At 41.2% G+C, this 19,765-nt stretch overlaps 1 protein-coding gene across 2 annotated transcripts; it reads right to left on the bottom strand.

Annotated features, from left to right (window-relative positions):
* Nucleotides 1-298: 298 nt before the first annotated feature.
* Nucleotides 299-13,402, bottom strand: LOC103178830 (transmembrane protein 114). 2 transcript variants are annotated; one of them, XM_007893777.2, is made up of 5 exons: nt 13,189-13,402; nt 12,874-13,058; nt 12,516-12,596; nt 11,774-11,911; nt 299-611 (listed from the first exon to the last, which is right to left on the bottom strand). In XM_007893777.2, the coding sequence occupies exons 1-5, from the start codon at nt 13,317-13,319 to the stop codon at nt 382-384; spliced, it is 765 nt and encodes a 254-aa protein (XP_007891968.2). In that variant the 5' UTR covers nt 13,320-13,402; the 3' UTR covers nt 299-381. The 2 variants fall into 2 exon arrangements, with proteins under 2 accessions (XP_007891968.2, XP_007891969.2); XM_007893778.2 differs by having other exon boundaries at nt 13,208-13,223.
* Nucleotides 13,403-19,765: the final 6,363 nt, after the last annotated feature.

Here is a 19,765-nt window from a genome sequence, read left to right as displayed (position 1 = left end):
AAACGATCTCACATTCAAACCTTTTTTTTTACACAAGGAATAATTTCTTCACTTACAATTTTCTATGAAAATAACAGTGGCAAAGAGGCTTTCTGGAATACAGACAAATTAAGTGTGAATAAGAAAAATCTAGGTGTTTTGGCAACTAATAGTCAATGGCATGTTTGCAGTGCTGATGGGTTTTGATGTAATTTTAGCTTGTACGTAAAAGAGATGGGCAGTTTTCCCACCTGACTGGCTGAAGCAATCTATATAGCGGATATTCACACAGCTGAAAAATTATTTACAGATACTTGAATGAGACCCCAAAAATGCTTTAATCAAACGCCTTTGTTTGATATCCAGCTGCACTTGCATTGTGGACGGAAGGCTTTTCAAACTTCAGGTTGCTTCATACCGTCTCTTTTTCACTCCCACCATTTTCGCAGCTAATATGAACGAGACACCTGCGAAGGCCTCGGCAACGAACGAGACCCAAGCCAGAGCCAAAGACCAGCCGAACCTGATGTCAATGTCTTCCAGGATCTTCTTGCCAGACAGACACACGGCTTCTTTGAACGCTGCAGCCGAATAGCCAATGTACACGCTGATCCCACAGAGAGTTACCAGAGCTGCGTTTAAAAACAAAAAAATAATTATAATAATCCTCGCATTTGATACAGCGCCTTATCACGTCTTCGAGACATCTCAAAGAGCTTCACAGAACGTACTGTCAAGTGATGTATAATATTGTGGGTGAAACGCGGCAGCCAAATGCACACAGCTGTGTCCCACACAAACAGTTGTGGATTGAAGTGACCAATTTATTTTTTTTGAAGGAATTATTACCCCTGGAAAAGCGATCCACTCTTCGACTAACAACCGGGTTCCTACTTACTGCTAGGTAAACAGAGACATTTGGAGTAAGGAAACGTGCCCAAGGTTTCGCCCTCTGCCTGGAATTGAATCCAGGTGTCTCGCTTGCAAGGCGAGTGCTCTAACCACTGAGCTACAGGGCTCACGAGCTAGAGGACAGCGGTTCAGTTCGTGGTCAGAACGAAACCTTAGGCGAGTTTCCTTACTCCACACACCTCTGTTTACCTAGCAGTAAGTAGGAATCCAGTCGTTATTCGATTGGCGGATCGCTTTCCAGGGGTAATAATCCCTTCAAAAAAAACCACATTTGATCAGTCAATCCCCAGCTGTTTGTGGGACATTGCGGTGTGCAAATGGCCCGTCTCTTCTCCACCAACTTAAGTAAAGAATCCTTTGAATTTGGTGCCTTTCATGTTGGGTGGAAGTCTCAAAGCCCTCCAGGATTTTTGCAGTAAAGTGCAGTAACTCTGTAGGCGAACATGGCAACCAATTTCCCACGGACAGACAGACAGAAAGAAAATGACCAATTTTTATCTGGCCAATTTGAAGCACAAGCGCAAGGCACTTTTGGGAACATTTTGCCCAAGTTTACAATCTTTCCATGAGGTGGCAGCCTGCTCTAAATGTTAACCTTTAGGAATCTAAGAATACCAAATTCATACAGGGCGTCATCTGTCTCCTATGAGTGATAGTGTCATCCGTTTTCCATCTTCGCACATATTCAATATTTTTATAGACTCGGGTCACATTACCCTCAATCCTCAGTCTGCTATTCTCCAAGGAAAATTCTGTCACCAGTAGCTCTCCTCAGAACGTAGAGCTTTAAATCTAAAGCCACTCTTTTCTAAACACTCTCCAACACTTCAATATTCTTTTGAAATGAGTTGCCCTCCAACATCATACAATATTCCAAATGCTGCTTCTCCAGCGACCCACACAAGGTCAGCATTTCTCCTGAAACAATAATAATTAGTAATAACAGTAGTAATATACAGTAATAGTAGTAGTAACTCTGAGACGCTACCATGGTGGAGGGCCCTTTGTAAGTGCAAGTTGTTGTTGTAATCATCCTTGCTTTTGATGTAGCGCCTTTCACGCCAGGAGGAGGTCTCAAAATGCTTCACAAGATGTTACTGCAACGTGTAGTGACCGTGTACTTTGTAGGCGAATAACTCTTTTAAAAGTTTTCACAGTTCCTAATCCAATTACATATCTCTCCCGCTCACCTCAGATGATTGTTATTGTTCATATGGTCATATTACCTTTTTCACAAGCTTCATATTTTGCGATGTTCAGAAAAATACATTTCTGATCCAAGCACAATTCTGATTGAAGAATCAGAAATACTCTACTACTGTAGCTACCTTCCCATTCGAAATTCAAACATGAAATGTAAATGTACTGTGTAATCTAAAAAAATGTCCCGATTTCTTCATTGCTCAGCCTCAATGAACGTTGTCAGTTGACCCCAACAAATGACTGCTGCGTAACAAGAGCTTCTTATTCCAAACAAAGTGCAATAAACTGTATTGGTTTATTCGATTGCTGCACAAGTGATAAATGGATGACGTGTGTTACAAGAGAAGCTTGAGTCATCCATAGAAATCGTGGTCCATTGTTAGCTATGTCTTTAGATTTGCTAAAAAAAATCTAGCAGCGACGAATGCGGCTAAAGACATTGCGTACGGGTATTTTCTAAGCTGATTCCAATTGAGCAACAACAACAACTTGCACCGATAGCGCCCTCCTCACAGGGTAGCGTCTCAGTGCGCTTAATAGTAGCCTGACTCCGAGCCGGAGAGGGGGTGGGAGGGGGGACCGTCAGCACGATCGAAGAGGAAGGTTTTCAGGCGGGACTTGAAAAAGTCCTGCTTTTTAATTGATCGGCTTTTTAAGATCATGAGCAAAGGGGCATTGCTGAAATGCTCTGGGTATCTAAAGCCACCACCACCACAACAACAATAAAATTACAAAATTGCAGAGTTCTGGATGACATGCAGTCTATGGAGGAGGAGTTGGAGAGGCCGACAAGCAGTGAGTTTGCAAAGTCGAGCCCCGATGTAATGAAGGAGTGTATGAGGGTTTCGGTGGCCTGCGGCGTGAGACCGTGTCGGAGCCGGGCGATGTTGCGGAGGTGGGGGGGGAAGGCAGAGCGGGTCACGGAGCAGATCTGGGGTAGAAAGGATAGTTGAGGATCAAACAAGACCTCAAGGTTCCGGACTGACTCAGTGAGGTGGAGTGCGCAACCATGGATGGTGATGCTGTCAGTGCCTGAGGTGTGGAGCGCTGACGGGAGCCAACCAGGAGGGCCTCGGTCTTGTTGTCTCGTTATCTGATCCGAAGTGGAGAGAGAAATACATGCATGATCTGTCGAGAGTTCTTTGATCGTTGAGAAACTTTTTCTTGTATGGGCGACCGTTGAAGGTGCAAATGAGAGAGAAGCTCCACCGCTTCAAAAGATGTGCTTGTCATTATGACAGCAATTAATTAAAGCTTCAGTTGCCCGCAGCAATGAATAACCAAATCAAAGAGCGATGAGCTATTCCTGAAATTCAAATGCTGCTTTCTGAAATATAAATCAGACCACAGCTGAACGAACAATGAGAACTGGCTGTTTGTGGGACATTGCTGTATACAAATCACCTGCCATGAATCATCTACAAAATACACAGTCACTACACTTCACTGTAAATCCTGTGAGGCATTTTCAGGTGCCCACGTGTAGTGGATGGCAGTATATCAAATGCAAGTATCGTACTATTATTAATTTAATGGATATTGTACAAAGAATCTTTTCAAAAATAGAGAAAATTATATGACCTTGTACATTCATTCGCCTACAAGATACACAATCACTGCAGAGTTTAATGCTGTGAAATGAGGGTGAGACCTTTCCTGACGTGAAAGGCCCCGAATCAAATGCAAAGATTATTATTTCCAAAGCCAAAGAAATGTAGATTTGTTGTTTAAACTTAAATGAGTTATATATTCATTCATCACAAGAACCATTCCCACTTATTATTGTCACTAATGAAAGATAAATTCTTCCTGACCAACAAAATAAATCATCCTCTGAAGAGCAGGCACTCCTTCTTGAATACATTTTTAAATTTTTAAATAAATAGTCATTACATTTGGCAACAGGGCTTTCACATCAGGAGGAAGTCTCAAAGCGCAATACAGTAAAAGTGCAGTGAGCATTTTGCAAGCAAACTAAAAGTTGCGCGGAGAGAATCTATGCGGAATCCTGTAGCTCAGTCGTTAGAGCGCTCGCCTCGCAAGCGAGAGACCTGTGTTCGATTCTCGGCAGGGGGCGAAACCTTGGGCAAGTTTCCTTACTCCACACGCCTGATAATAATCTCTCAAGAAAAAAAAATAATCATTTGGTCACTCAATCCACAACTAGTCTGTGGGACACTGCTGTGCGCAATTTGCGTTTCGCCCACAAATATACAGTCAATTCACTTTAGAGTGTATTCTGTGAAGTGCTTTGAGACGTCTCAAAGACCTGAAAAGTGCTATATCGAATGCAAGGATTATTATTAATAATCCAAAATAGCTTCTACCCAAAAAAATGTGGTAGAACTCACCCAGAATATTTCCTCCTTTCAGACTTTTTTCCCCCCATATAAATGAGTGACAAACACACGTGGCTTTATCAAAACTCTTTCATAAAGGGCAGCTCCCGTTACATTCGAATTTTCTTCCGTTAGGTACAGGAAGTAATTTTCCTACAAATGGTCCAGGAAAAATGGATAACTACTCATTGTGTGATGCGCGGAGAAAATGTGTTTGGATGGCCCAGAAATCAGATGTGTGGACGACACATCGTCATCTTATGATTCACGAGTTCACAAGTTCTGTCAAATTCAGCGCAATTATCAGCTTTCAGTTCACTAAATTAGGGATAATTGGTATTTTGTATCAGTAGGTTACTCAGCGACCCTTGTTCTGCAGCTGCAAAAAGGGCAGAACCTTTTCCCTGTGTTGAATCTAATGTACTTGTCAAGTGGAGACTAATTCTGTAGCCATAATGTACCCAATTAATGGTGCCTTAACAACTTTAATAAGCTTATTTAAATGTGCTGAGTACTAAAAACATTACCAGATCCAAGGCAGATGGAGCTGCCTAAAACAAGTCAGGGCAATTGCTCTAATATTGTGGTTTAGAATAATATCTGTCATGTTATAATGCAGCATTTGAGTGGGGCTTAAGAAAGTATGAGCTCAATTCTACAACAAACTTGGTCGTGCCACAGAACGTGTGCAATTTCCACTGTTGCAGACTCAGAGTTTTGTTCACGACACTGGTGATTAATTTTGGGTGTAATCATCAGCATCAGCGACAGAGACAAGGCAACATGGACCATATGTGCCCTTGCATCATCGCTCCTGTTTGTGCCTATCATTAAAACATTTTCTGGAAATGACTTTGTTCATCTGGAACTTGTCAAATGAATTCACAAAGAGTTGTTACCTCAGTGAAGCATTTTACAGGAAGGCCAGACTCCCTGTAATGCCAGGTAAACGCTCTATCCAGTTAGCAATAAGAACTAATCTATAGAGCATTAACTGTGCCTGGCATCAATTAAAAGAAAACTCCCTGGACACCAGGAGATCATTGGAAGATAATTATCACTATCTAATACTTTATCTTGTGTCCCATTTATCTGGTTGACAGTGGGTTGTGTCATTATTGGAAGCAATAGGCTTGTTAACTACTTGATATCACATGCAGGATGACCAAACTATCACTGCACATGCTAGTTAATGTGAACTGTTGAATATCTTTGATGATATGATTTTATATATATATATTAAATGCTGGTTGTGGGACTGATGGGTGCAAAATTGCTAAATTGTTTGCCAACAGAAAAATACACATTCATTACATTTTACAACTGATTCCTCTGATGCACTTTGAAACATCCCCCTTGACATGAAAGATACTATCCAAACCGGTCTTGAATGATCTTGTGCATTGGATTTAGAATATTTAGTTCCAGTGGATGGGCTGAATGGCCTCCACTAGTGCTGTAGTTTCTCTGACGTTAAGGTCCACTATAATGTAATATAGTATGTGTATCAGCCTGGCTCCGTGGTAGCACTCTCGCCTCTCAGTCAGAAGGTCGTGGTTTCAAATCACGCCTCACGACTTAAACTCACACAGTCTAAACTGACCCTCTAATGGGGTGCTGGGGAGGAAGGGGATTTAAAGATCCCTTGACACTACTCGAAAAGAGAAGGGAGTTTCTCCTGGTGTCTTGGTCGACAATCCCCCCTTCCCCCCCACCCAATAAAATTGTGCGCTTAATCCATAGCTGTTTGTGGGACATTGCCTTCATTGCCTACAAATGCAAAGTTGTTACATTTACAACATTTTATAGAGAACAATGATTTATATTTTATGTTTAATCGGGAACATAAAATTGCCTGGTTTAACAATGACGTTCCTGCAAATAAAGTTTAATTTTCGTAACACGAACATAATTTTGGTCAGACTTAACAACGAGAGGATTTCCTCCTTTCACCAACCTGACTTGCACTGAATATTCCCGCCCAGTGGAACTCCGCTGAATTAGAGGATAGCGTTTGGGATGAAAACTGTACATCTACGCAACAGAGCTAGAAAACTGAAGTGCGACTGATTTATCTGTGGATCCTAACCATCAAGAGCAGATTATGCTAGTAGTAGTCTATGCTCACAAAAATGTTCAGCAAGGGATTCTAATATTGAAATTATTACAGGAAACTACATATATGAGCATCTGTACTTTATTTCACATTAACTGAAACTACTCATTTTTCTGCACTCCCAAAGGTATTATTCCTGAATACATTGTTATAATAAGGGACATTGGTTTTATTGTGGTTCATTGACACCACTGTTTGTCCACACATTCCCCGAACGTTCAAATGACAAAAAGCTAATGTCTGAAGCCATTTACTCCAAAGTCTGGTTCAGAAATTGCTTTTCTATGAATGCTGTTACTGTGAATGCCTTAACCTTAAATTCATTGAAATGTGATTGCTTTGTGCTGTGCTCACCTTGGACGACGTTAAATTCTATCTTATTACGCAGGAAGAATCAGGTAGAAGTCGGGGGGAGGGGGGACGGGGGAGGGAGAACACATCTCGCTTCTGTTCAGTTCACTTTCAAAATAAATTCGTTGTTGAAGCATTCATTAGTGAAGCACTTTAAATTAATGGGAAGTAATTGGAAATGTGATACAGAAATTGTAGTTGGATACTTGTAGTGGAGATGACTTTTTGTTAAACAAAATTGCCTCCGAGGCCCGAAGAATTAATTATTCATCAAGCTAAACCTGGAAGTCAGCTAATCCCGTTGTACTATTCGAAAAGAGAAGGGAGTTTCTCCCCAGTGTCCTGGTCAACCATTCCCCAGGGTTCGAAGATTCAGTCATTCGCTTCAGACTGGGCTGTGTGTGAGACATTACTGTGGGCAAATTTGCCACTGTACTCATCTACAGATGTACAGTCACCACATTTAACAGAAAACCTCTGTGACGTGCTTTGAGAAATGTCAACATGAGAAGGTACCATATTAAATACAACAACTAATATCATTCAATCTAGACTCAGATGAAACTTCTACCCCATAAATACCCAAGTAATGATTATATATATATATATATATTTAATGCTGTTTGTGGGACATCTGTGCGCAAACTGGCTTCAGAAAATGCACGTCTCAAGACATAATGCCAATTAATATGCAAAAAAAACTTCTTTCCTTCAAAGTCACATGATTAAAAGTTCTCATGGATGTGAATTGATTTGTACCTGACTTATTCTACTTGTAGCTGCACGAACATAATTGTTTCATAACTGTCTGGAAGGCAAGATTTGAACTGAAAGGCATTGTCCTGAACTGCAAGAGTGGGGAGAGCTAATGGAACACACCCACGAAAAGCGCACACAGATGCTTTTCTCTTTTAAATCAAATTGCCAACAAAATGCAGTTGTCTCTGGATATTGCTAACCTTTCCTTTTTGCAAAGCTCCATTTATGTTCATCGATCTTTAGTTCCCCAGAATACAGGATGCTCCTTGATTCATGACATTTCCCAACACAAAGTTTCAAACAGCCACAGTCACAATGGGACAAGTGATCTCACAGGGTAAGGGTGAATCCAGAACCAGTTTGCGGTTTGATACCTGACTCATCCACCACCCAGCTCTGCTGTCCTCACACGGTTGAACATGTGCCACAGTGCCTGCAACGGCCTCTGATAATTACGTGCTTGAAACCGGAAAGCGTACTGTGTTTGAGATTTCCAAGATCAATAAGCCTGGTTTGGAAATCAGACTACAGTACGTACCAGTGGCATTAACATCGTGCATAATTAAAAGTAAGTTGAATGCACAAGAAAAGGAATTCCACCTGGATCGAGAGGCCTCGGTGGACTGCACTGCAGCTGACTTTGAATGAGATACGTGACGGCAGAAGAACGCTCAAAATAATCCTTCTCCGTAGAAGCTCACCCCAGACAATTAGTCACAGAGAGAGAAAAGTGCTCAGCGCTGTCATTCGGCCTCTCCCAATCCTCCCAAAGCCATTAAGAAGAAATTAAGTCAAGCTTAAAGGTGGAGAGGATTTGTTTTCAAGCAGTTTGGAAATAAGAATGAACACTTGGATCGTTCAATCAAAAAAAGGTCATATTGCATATGAAAATAGGCACAACTCACTTCCCTTCTCTTTCCAGATCACCAGGAAAATGTACTGCTCTGCTCGGGAAGGCTAACACAGAACCTGTCTTATTTGGTTGAAGTACTTCTTTTGTGTAAGTTCTTCTTTTGCCTTTTTCACTCAGAAATAAATCAAACAAAACAACCACCAAATCCTCAGTTCCCTTCATTCTACTCGGGAACGTGATCAGACAGTCACTACACCTTACAGTGAATCCCGCAAAGGACTTTGAGATGTCCTTCCGACATGAAAGGCGCCATATATCAAATGCAAGAGTTCATTATTTAGTTCTGAAAGCGATTCTACAGAGAAGTCAATTATGGAGTCATTTACCCAGTAAATCTGAGACTAAATCCAAGCGGGAGAACTTCTGTTAAGCAACAGGGAATTCAAGTCTCACCACCTCAGATATGATGGACAGGCAGCATGCACTATTAATTCTGGGACTCATGCAGTGAGCATTTATGAATAATAAGGTGTGGACTGCTCTCTGCCAGAATGTGTTCTCTCAGAATATATAATGTACATGTATATGCAGCAAGGGCTGACTAGACCCTCCAGTAATTCATCTTGGAATATAAATGGCTCGTACAACATGTATTACAGTGTAATAAGGTCTAACTAGTGTATGCCACTGTTTGTAACCTCAGAATATGCTTCCAGTCATTGAGCTTTTACATGACATGCAGTATGTAGCGACTGCACTTGTATTCTTATACTTGTCTCTTTCTTTTTCTCTGTTTCTTAATAAGAAATGGATGAGTTGGAGGTTTAGATTCCTGGTCACACTCATGTTTATATACCTCGCACCAAATCAGATTGCTTTCACCATGTTTCCAGTGGCTCCGAGACACTAATCTCACACTTTAATAGTAAGAATCAGGACCGATTTATTTCACAAATGATTTTACAAGCTTTTAATCTATAAAGAGAGCTATTCTCAAGCGTTATTGACTAAGTACCTTGAAGTTGCAAAGTGCTTATTTAAATGTCTTTACCCAAACATTGCAGCCCCACACGAGTGAATAATCCAGATGCCACACATCAGCCACTGATTAAGAGTTTTTTTTCAACACCACATCATTCGTGAAATAAAAAGTGTTTTGCACGTACAAGCTCCAGTATTTCGCTGTGCGCAATTGGCTGCCGCGTTTCGCCCACAAAGTATACAGTCAATTCACTTTCCAGTATATTCTGCAAAGCTCTTTGAGACTTCTCGAAGACGTGATAAGGTGCAATAATCAAATGCAATGTTTATTATTATTATCATTATTATTATTATATATTCTAACCCACTGCAATCCTTACATTCTAAAGTCTTACTGTCTTTCCTTAAATTTTCATGTCTGGCCAACCCAATTTTCTTATCTTGTTACCAAGAAGAATTGCAAATACATCATCTTTGCTATTGTACTGGAACACTGCTCTTTTTTACAATACAGAGTATTTGTTCATTCATTTAACTATTCATTCTATTCTCTTGCCATTTGTAAAGCACAGATTTTTTTCCTTTTTTGTTCTACCTCACTCTAGAATTCGAAAATGCTAATTGATTTTGCTTTGGTTGTTTATTACTTTTGAACCTGAGGCGCTTATTTAATCCAGTTTGCATGGATAAGGTTCGTATTCAGTTCTTAAAATTGGAATAACAGTGTGGCAATGAATCAAGTATAAATGTATAAATGCATTTACTGATTTTCACTGCGTATCTGGGCTAAATTTTGTCTATTCGTAAATAGAGTTTAGACAATGCGTTCAATAAGAGAGTTGCTGCTTTTTTGAACCGCAGCCAACGCAGCAAAAACAGATGCATCGTGGCCATTCTGTACCTCAGTGCACATATAACAATGTAGTCACAGGAAACAGAACAGCAACATGCAGAGAAGATAATCAACTATAATTAGGGCCTCTTTGTCTTATGCAATAACAAAACGTAATAATAATCTTTGCATTTCATGTAGTGCCTTTCACGTCTGGAGGACATCTCAAAGCGCTTCACAAGGTTGGTTTACCAACGTTGTAGTGACTGTCGTTCTGTAGGTGAGTGAGTGCGGCAAACCATTTGTGCACAGCAATGTCCCACCAATGAAATGAGTGATTGATTTTATTTGGAGGGAATGTTGGCCAGAATACTGCGGGAAACTCCCTTCTCTTTTCAAATGGTGCCTTGGGATCTTTAGCGCCCACCCGAACAGGCAGACGGGTCCTTGTTTTATAGTCTCATCCGAAGGACGGCACCTCCGATATCACAACACAACACTGCATTGGAAAGTCTGCCTAGTGTATGCAAGTTCAAAGTCCCAGCATGGGGCTTGAACACAGCACCTTCTGACTTAGAGGCAGAGTGCTTACCAAGTGAATCAGGCTGACACGACCTGATGACATTGCAGTTTAAATTGCATAGTGCGATATGAGCTCATCTTAAAAGATGTGATTCGATCACTGGTGTTTGCCATAGCATAGTCATCTACTATCACTCAGCAGCAAAAAATATAAGGTTGAAAACTGAATCAAATCTCACCTTCCCTTCAAATGCCACTTAAGAGTGAGTTTCGAGGAGATAATCCACTTCAGGACTGGAACAGCATCAAGAAACTTTGAGAAAGAAGCTTTGAGTGGTATGGTGTGTAACATAATGTCAGCCCTTCAATGTGTTGTTGCTTTGTGACCCATTCTAGGGCATTTGTTGTCCATTGTATTTTGGACGGTCTTATACTGCATATAATATAAGGCTTGTTAACGTTGAAAAACAGTGCCCATCTAACATGAGTGTATTTCAGGTAAAGTTAGTACATTCAGCTCCCGAACTGTGTTGTAATGAACACAGTGTGAATTGTTTGTGATTAATCTTGTGTTTTCTTTTGCTGGAATGATTTTTTCATTATCAGCTCCTAAACTTTATTGCCTTCTGACCCCCGTCTCCCTTTCTCCCTCCCAATACTGAAATGAAAGAGGTTATTTACTCATTGAGCCTAAACTAGTACTGACTGCTCTACACTAATCTCAATATGAATTGGGCGCCATACAAATAAAGGTTAATCTTTCACCAATGTGTATGTTTTATCATTAGTGTGAGACTTGTCGAGGTAACCGGTTATCTGCTGATCAGCTTTTTCTGTCTTTATCAAACTCGCAGCAAAAAAAAAGAGAAAAAAAATGAGGGAAGGCTGCCAAGATAATAATTTTACGTTTTCATCTTAACTCTTACCTCCGAACAGAAAAAGAAGTCCCGTCAATAACAGTAACAGGTAAACTCGTGCTAAGATGCTTATAAATCCGGTTATTCCTCCAAAAATCATCAGGATAAGGCTAAGTGGAAGCAGGATTACAAATGTTCCGTGCATGTCTGTAACCAAATAAAACAAGAACATAGACGTCAATCACCTGAATCAGTAGGTTTTTTTCCTACTGCAATAACAGATTGAAAAAAAATCTCTTGTACCAAGCCCACCTCCCTGATAAGTCTCCATTGCGCTGTGAAACTTCATTGATAAAAACGTCCATTGATAATTCATTAATAAAACTGACAACCCATTGTGTTTTATCATATGGGATTGCGAGACAAACTGTATTGACTGGAATCATTCTTCCATTCAGATGATTGAATATCCTTGATCACAAATAGATTGTTTGGATATACAACGTTTCGTCCACAAATATACAGTCAATTTACTTTACAGCATAATTCTGTAAAGTGCTTTGAGAGGGCTCGAAGATGTGTAAAGATGCTATATCAAATGCAAGGATTATAATCTCAGGTAATTCAGGAGTATCTTCAGCTATAACCTTCTGCTTAATGAATAGTTTTCAGACCATTGATTGTATTTGAAACAATGGTAGATTGATGGGTTGAATAATACATTGAGTCACTGCAGTTTGCACCCTATAATCTTTTATTCTTACTTCCCGATGAAATCAGAAACTAAAACACAGAGAGAGACTTTACTTACTTAAGAGTTGTCTTTGCGTATCTGTAAAATTCCTGCTTCCTTGCCAGAATGGATTCATTAACGGAAAACATTTACTTTTAACTGGAATAAAAAGGGCACAAAACATTTGGTCAGCCCGAAGGAACATTCTTTGCTCATTCATAAACGTTGTCAAATAGTGCATTAAAACACACCGAGGATAGAAAATTTACAAATCAGCAAACTAGCTTTAAAATAACAGGTGTATGAAAATATCATGTTCATTACCTTAACGAAGATATGAACTAGAGGTGAACGAATGGGTTACTGTACACAGAGCAGAGAAAAGGTGTTTCACATGAATTCCACGATTGCAACAATCTGATTAAATAGCCCTTACGTTTACAAGTTATCCAAAGCCCAGAGTGAGATCCCAGCTGTTCGGAAGAATTGAAGAACGTTTCCAGTTTGGAGGCATCGATGATGTACCAGAAATCTGTGCCTATTGCCACCACCAACAGTACAAAACTCATCACCCACAGCACAACCACACACACCGACAGGACACTGAAGGTCAGCTTCATCCTGGAAAGAGAGAGATATAGAGAGAGAGAGAGAGCAGCTGCGATGGTTAGATCTGCAGTCCCTACCTAAGAATCGTGAAAAAAAATGCTTCCCAATATTTATACTCGTTTCGATGGGGTTTACAGCAAACCTGACAAGGCAGCACTGACTCGATGTCTCGTCTGGCGTTGCTTCTGCCTCTTCATCCCATGCGGTGGTGTGGAGCTGATGCAGGAGTGATACAGTCAGTGGGAGTCTGTCTATCAGATGCGTCTCACTCATCAGCAGGGCTGTGTGAAATGTGCTTTAATATCTTAGCTGGCATTTTAAAAAAATACATCGCATCCACCTCCATCCACGTCAGCCACCATCCCCTCCCACACACATCCCCCCACCCACACAAAGTCCTCAAGTCTCCCCCCACCCAAAAAAAAAGTTTTTTTTCTCTGTTTGCATTTTAAAAACCCACCCAAGCCCTTGAGTTCAAGCCCTCCAGACTTGCAGATCCCAGGTTATCTCCATTTAAGTGGAGTCCTGTAGCTCAGTGGTTAGAGCGCTCGCTTTGCAAGTGAGAGACCTGAGTTCAATTCCAGGCGGAGGGCGAAACCTTGGGCAAGTTTCCTTACTCCACACAGAGCCTAATAATAATCCCTCAAAACCCAAAACAATAATAAATTGGTCATTTTCAATCTACAACTGTTTGTGGGACATTGCTGTGTGCAATTGGCTGCCGCGTTCGCCCACAAATATACAGTCAATTCACTTTACAGTGTGTTCTGTGAAGCGCTTTGGGACGTCCTCCCGACGTGAAAAGCGCTATATCAAATACAAGGATTATTATTATTATGATTATTTGCGAATGTTGGCTAAATAATCAGGAAGCTTGCATTCTCTCTCTCTCATAGCATCTTTCATGTGGAATGCAAATCTCACAGGGCTACAAAAAAAATGACAACAACAACAACAACAAAAGAAAAAGAACCCAACTGACACGGTGGAAATATAGCTGGATTCATCTAGAATTGTGTTTTATTTTTGTTTAAAAACAGAAGGTGGGTAGAGAGATATTTGGATAATAAGGGCTTTGAGAAACACAGAGAAAAGGCACCAAAATGGGTTGGGAATGAAAAAGAACTGCCCTGAATTAATCAAATGGTCTGTCAACCTGGATAGCCAAATGGTTTATTCCTCTTCCTAATAGGGCACAGTACTTATCCCGAGACCTTACTTAGCCTCTCACTGAGCAGTAATAAAGAGGCTGTGATATGCTGCAGGAGGAAAGCAAAATTCAAGCTCACTCTTCCTGCAGATCTAAGAGGCAGAACACATATTCGTTTCCAAGTTGGTAGTCCTCAAGGACAGTGTTTTTAAAATATATATATTAAAAAGAACAAAGCAATTTGAATGCTTTATGATTCATACTTTACCTGGATCCAAGGGATCGCAATCTATCAATCGCATTTCACAGCACCAGTGTCTGATGCTTAATGAGGAGGGAAACGATTTGATATAGCGCCTTATCACGTCTTCTAAGTCTCAAAGCGCTTCACACAATGTATTGTAAAACAAGTTGATTGTATATTTTGTGGGCAAAATGCAGCAGTCAATTGCACACAGCAGTGTCCCACAAACAGTCGTGGATTGAGTGACCAAATTATTGTTGTTTTTATTCTTGAGGGATTATTATCAGGTGTGTGGAGTAAGGAAAGTTGCCCAAGGTTTCGCCCCCCGCCGGGAATCGAACCCAGGTCTCTCACTTGCGAGGTGAGTGCTCTAACTGCTGAGCCCTAAACTTTAACGTATTATCCATTTATAAAAATAATCGTTGTATTTGATATAGCGCCTTATCATGTTGTTGAGACGTCTCAAAGAGCTTCAAACATTTATTGTAAAGCGTACTACGAATTTGTACGCAAACGCGGCAGCCAATTTGCGCGCAATAATGTATCATAAACAGCCAAGAAGTAAATGACCAATGTCAGGAAATTCCCTTTTCTTTGTGAAATAGCAAAAAGATTCTTGGTTTAACATCACATCCAAAAAATGGCACCTCCAAAAATGCCTCTGCCTACAATTTGCACCATCACTGCACTTTACAGTATAGTCTGTGAACTCCTTTGAGACACCCTGCTGATGTAAAATGCATTATATCAAATATAATGAATATTCCTATTATTATGCTGCATCGTTCGCTTTCTGATGCCGATTGACCTCTAGTGATTTTTGTCCAAGATTTTCAGTGCCTGCAATTTTTTATCCCTTTTTATTATGACTTTGTGAACCCTCATTTTAACACATATAGCACAACAAAACATTAGCATTTGTAAAGGAAATAATGTGGGATGCTCTATGCCTACTGAGAAATAAGATATTCAAGTAATAATGCTCACAATTGTCCCTTACAATTATGGAAGAGTGAGTACAATTTATTTGCATGCAATTTGGATTTGCATATAAGTGTTTGTACTATTATTGCTGCAAAATGTGGCTACAAAACTTATAAAAACTCAAGACAGGTATCATTCTTCCATTGGATGATTGAGTATCCTTGATCATAGATTATTTGGGTATAAGGAATTTCGTCCATAAATATACAGTCAACTTACTTCACAGCATATTCTGTAAAGCGCTTTGAGACGTCTCAAAGACGTGTAAAGATGTTGTATCAAACACAGTTTGAAGGGAATAATTATGAAATATTGTGTTTATAAAATGATCATTTTGAAACCACACGAAACACCTCCCTTGCTATTTCTGTTTGTTTTTTTTTAAAAATTGCTTTCTAAATCCTTCTGGTGTTTATATTAGTTTCATAAATGTGATTGAATTTATTTTTATAATGGTTAATTGTGCTTAATTACATGAATAACAGTTGTATCAGATGTTAGTTTTCTGTGCACAGTTATAAAAGAACAACGCAACCTGGTGAGATCAAGTCTTAGGTGTTTTAAACTTAACCAAAGACACTGCAACATGAAACACAGATATCAGTCTTGGAGGTATGATAACAAGAAATTAATCTGGAGATGTGAAATCCGGAGGGAAATGACCTTTCTTATTGATTCCATAAAATTTGATCCCAAATAGGATGATATGCCCTGACAAAGATTAATATTTACAAATAACTTATTTATACACATGTGGCTTTCTTGTCTGTGGCAACAATTCAGAGAGGAAGAGAGGAGATGAGGGAATTGGAGAGAAGAAGGTAAAGGAGAAGGTTATTGTAGTCTGGACAGATGAGGCTCAGTTTTCCTTTTCTGGTTATTACTGAATTAAATAAAGATTGTATATAAATCAAACTGATGCACTGTGTCTATCTGCCTGGGAGTGTTCAATTATCAGCAATAGCAATCCGAAATTCATTATCATATTTCAATTCAAAAACTATAAAAATTTTATTTAATTTTAATTGCTGTTTTAATAAATTTACAGGGAAAAAATTTGCGTGTTTATTTTCTCCCCCGGGCCCCTTTTTTTATTTTACTCATTCGGTTGTAACATCATACATATTAAGATCTTTACAAAATGTGAGACTGTGCAAAAGTAGCAAAGTAACACGTGTTTTTTCTTTTAAAAAATTGATCATTTTAACCAATCTAATCATATACAGATTCTGAGAGAAGCCATCGCTGTAAACCATCATTCATTTGCAACCTCGCATCTGTTTCATGACCTTCTGAGTTATGTAGATGCTGTTTCCTAATTTGACACAGCCGTTGTTGACTGCACAGCTCATAAATAGCAGTGTCCATGTATGTTCTCTGCGGTGATGCACCTTATATGGAAATCAACTGTTCTGGATCAGTTCTACTGGTTAACCAGCAGACCGTAAAGGAATCAATAGATTAGGTTCAGACTACAATTCATCTTCAGACCTCTTTCACCGACTTGGGGGAATATAGTTGCACATAAGAAATCTGAAAAAAAAGGGTAATTTTATAATTGGTTCCATGTTTTAATACGACACAGAAGAAACAGCACTCGGTGTTTTCTCAGGTTATATTCCTTGTAGGCTTGTGTCAATTTGGTGGGGGTGAGCCTATATCATCTTTGGTTTCGCTCTTAGGTATTAATGAAATGTTTTAATTTTTATTCACTGCTTCTCTGGCTCTGTAATGAGCGGGATTCGATTGGTTTATGTAGAGAGAAAAATCCAGTGCAAGCTAGAGGGCCTGCTTCACTCTATGATTCCGCTGTATGTTAAAACCAGGACCCAAGTTATCAAACCATGAGCAGTACCCTTCAAGCGTGGGCTGTGCCCGCCCCATACTCAGCAAGTAACATTCAGTAAGCAGCTGAGCCAAACAGACCAAAGCTCCTGCCAATTAAGATGATTTCATATATGAGTGCCATGATTTATTTCACCGCCTGGGATTACAGAGGGGAGAATGAGCAGTGTCCCAGTTTAAAGTCTGAAACCAATACCCATTACTGGAGGTGTTTGTGTTGACACCGCAAGCGGTAACAGAATTGGGCTCAGCTGGGACACTTTGTCTTCACTCCTCTGTTTCAACTGACACATGAATAATGTCCACTTGGATGAGGTGCTAGTTGTCAGCCATGGGACCATAGCATGGGGGCGAGCGGGGTGGGGGGGGAGAAGTAAAAAGTTGTCTTCCTGCAAACAAAACCTAGAAATAAAATGTTCGAGATGTGGATTGACACTTGTCATTTATTTTGCTATAACGATTGTATTATCTTCCAACCAGTGCAGCCCAAAAAAAAAATGTAGTGATATTTTCATGTTTTCCGAGTCATTTGCTTCCAATTCTATGACCCCGAAATATTTGGTCATTACACCTCCTTTCCCCCACATTCCATTTTCTTGTCATACCTCGTGAGTAATGTCGTGGAAACAGCAGGAATATGTCCAACTACTGACAGATAAGTTTTATTAAGTTGCTTTATTCTGGTAATCCTGCTTTGATCATCATGCTATGCAGTCCTCTAATTACTTCAAAGACGCCTATTTAAAATTGCCGTTCTTTACCCCCTCGTCCCCCGATCCTTTCATGAGATACGAGGAAGCTATTTCAGTACTTGCCCAGCAGCAAGCACTAATTTCCGATCAGCCACGGTGGATACCAATTCCCTTGCAATACTCCATCATTTCATTTACATATTATTTCTCTCAATATGTTTGATGGACACAGTGAAGAGTGAAAGGAGTTTCTCCCTGTGTCCTGGCCAACGATCCTCCAGGTAAAATTGGGTCATTCGACTTTATGGCTGTTTGCAGGACTTTGTTGTGCTCGGCCTCAAACGTACACAGTCACTTCTCTTTGCACTAAATCCTGCAAAGCACTTGGCGGCATCCCAATGATGTAATGAGGCATCACGTCAAATGTAAGAGTTTTTTTTCTCGTTATGATCGTTATCAAGCGGCAGTTGTGCGAAATCGCGAGACAGCGGCGGCAAGAAGACGGATGCCCCACCACAAGGAGAACGCACCGCAGATTTACATTCATACTGCAACTTTCATCGTCGCGAGGGCGTCCCAAGGTGCTTAACGGCACTGGGGGTGGGGGAGGGGAAAGAAGACCAAAAGCGCGGTCAAAGAAATGGAACCTCTTGCCGATCTTTACATATACTGTATAATATATATGCAACATATATATATATATATATATATACACAGTCCCACTCCCAATGGAAAAAGGTTCACTGGTGAGGTATCCTGGAGCGAGGAGTTGCAACAACAACTTGCGTGACGGCGTCACCGGAAGGCTTCAGAGCAGTTAGGCGCACGTCTGTCAGGCGCACGTTATAATAAATAAGAATAAGACTCCTTGCATTTGACGCAGCGCCTTTCCACCTCTTCGAGATGTTCTCCAAAGCGCCTCGCAGAACAGACGGGCCAACAGCCAATTCGCGGGCGGCGGTGCACCATGCCCCGCAAACAGCCGTGGATTGAAGGCGACCGATTTATTATCATTATTATTATTATGATGGGGGTTATTTTTTCACTGCGTGCGCGTGCATGTGGTTTTCGCTGGTGGGCTGTGTTTTTGCTTTTGCTTTTGTCGTGAGGCATTGCTATCAGGCTTGGCGGAGCAAGGAATTTCGAGGCAATTGGAAATTCGTTGGCCGCGACCTGACTTGCCGGGCGGGAATCGAACCCGGGTCCGCCTCTCTCGCTCTCGCTATCGCTCCCTCTCGCTCGCTCTCTCGCTCGCGCTCTGACCGCGACCCATAACTCATTAGAAACCCATCAGCACGTGAGGAGGAGGGTGGGGCAGGAGGGGGAGGAGTTAGGGGAGGGTGGGGCAGGAGGGGGAGGAGTTAGGGGAGGGTGGGGCAGGAGGGGGAGGAGTTAGGAGGAGGGTGGGGCAGAAGGGGGAGGAGTTAGGAGGAGGGTGGGGCAGGAGGGAGAGGAGTTAGGAGGAGGGTGGAGCAGGAGGGGGAGGAGTTAGGAGGAGGGTGGGGCAGCAGGGGAGGAGTTAGGGGGTGGGTGGGGCAGGAGGGGGAGGAGTTAGGGGGGGGTGGGGCAGAAAGGGGGAGGAGTTAGGAGGAGGGTGGGGCAGAAGGGGGAGGAGTTAGGGGGTGGGTGGGGCAGAAGGGGAGGAGTTAAGGGAGGGTGGGGCAGGAGGGGGAGGAGTTAGGGGAGGGTGGGGCAGAAAGGGGGAGGAGTTAGGAGGAGGGTGGGGCAGGAGGGGGAGGAGTTAGGGGGTGGGTGGGGCAGGAGGGGGAGGAGTTAGGGGAGGGTGGGGCAGGAGGGGGAGAGT

The sequence above is a fragment of the Callorhinchus milii genome, unplaced genomic scaffold, assembly GCF_018977255.1.
Source record: "Callorhinchus milii isolate IMCB2004 unplaced genomic scaffold, IMCB_Cmil_1.0 Scaffold16, whole genome shotgun sequence".
In the NCBI taxonomy this organism is placed as follows: domain Eukaryota; kingdom Metazoa; phylum Chordata; class Chondrichthyes; order Chimaeriformes; family Callorhinchidae; genus Callorhinchus; species Callorhinchus milii.
Note: the sequence above shows the minus strand (reverse complement) of the source record. Positions and strands in the feature narration are given on the sequence as shown.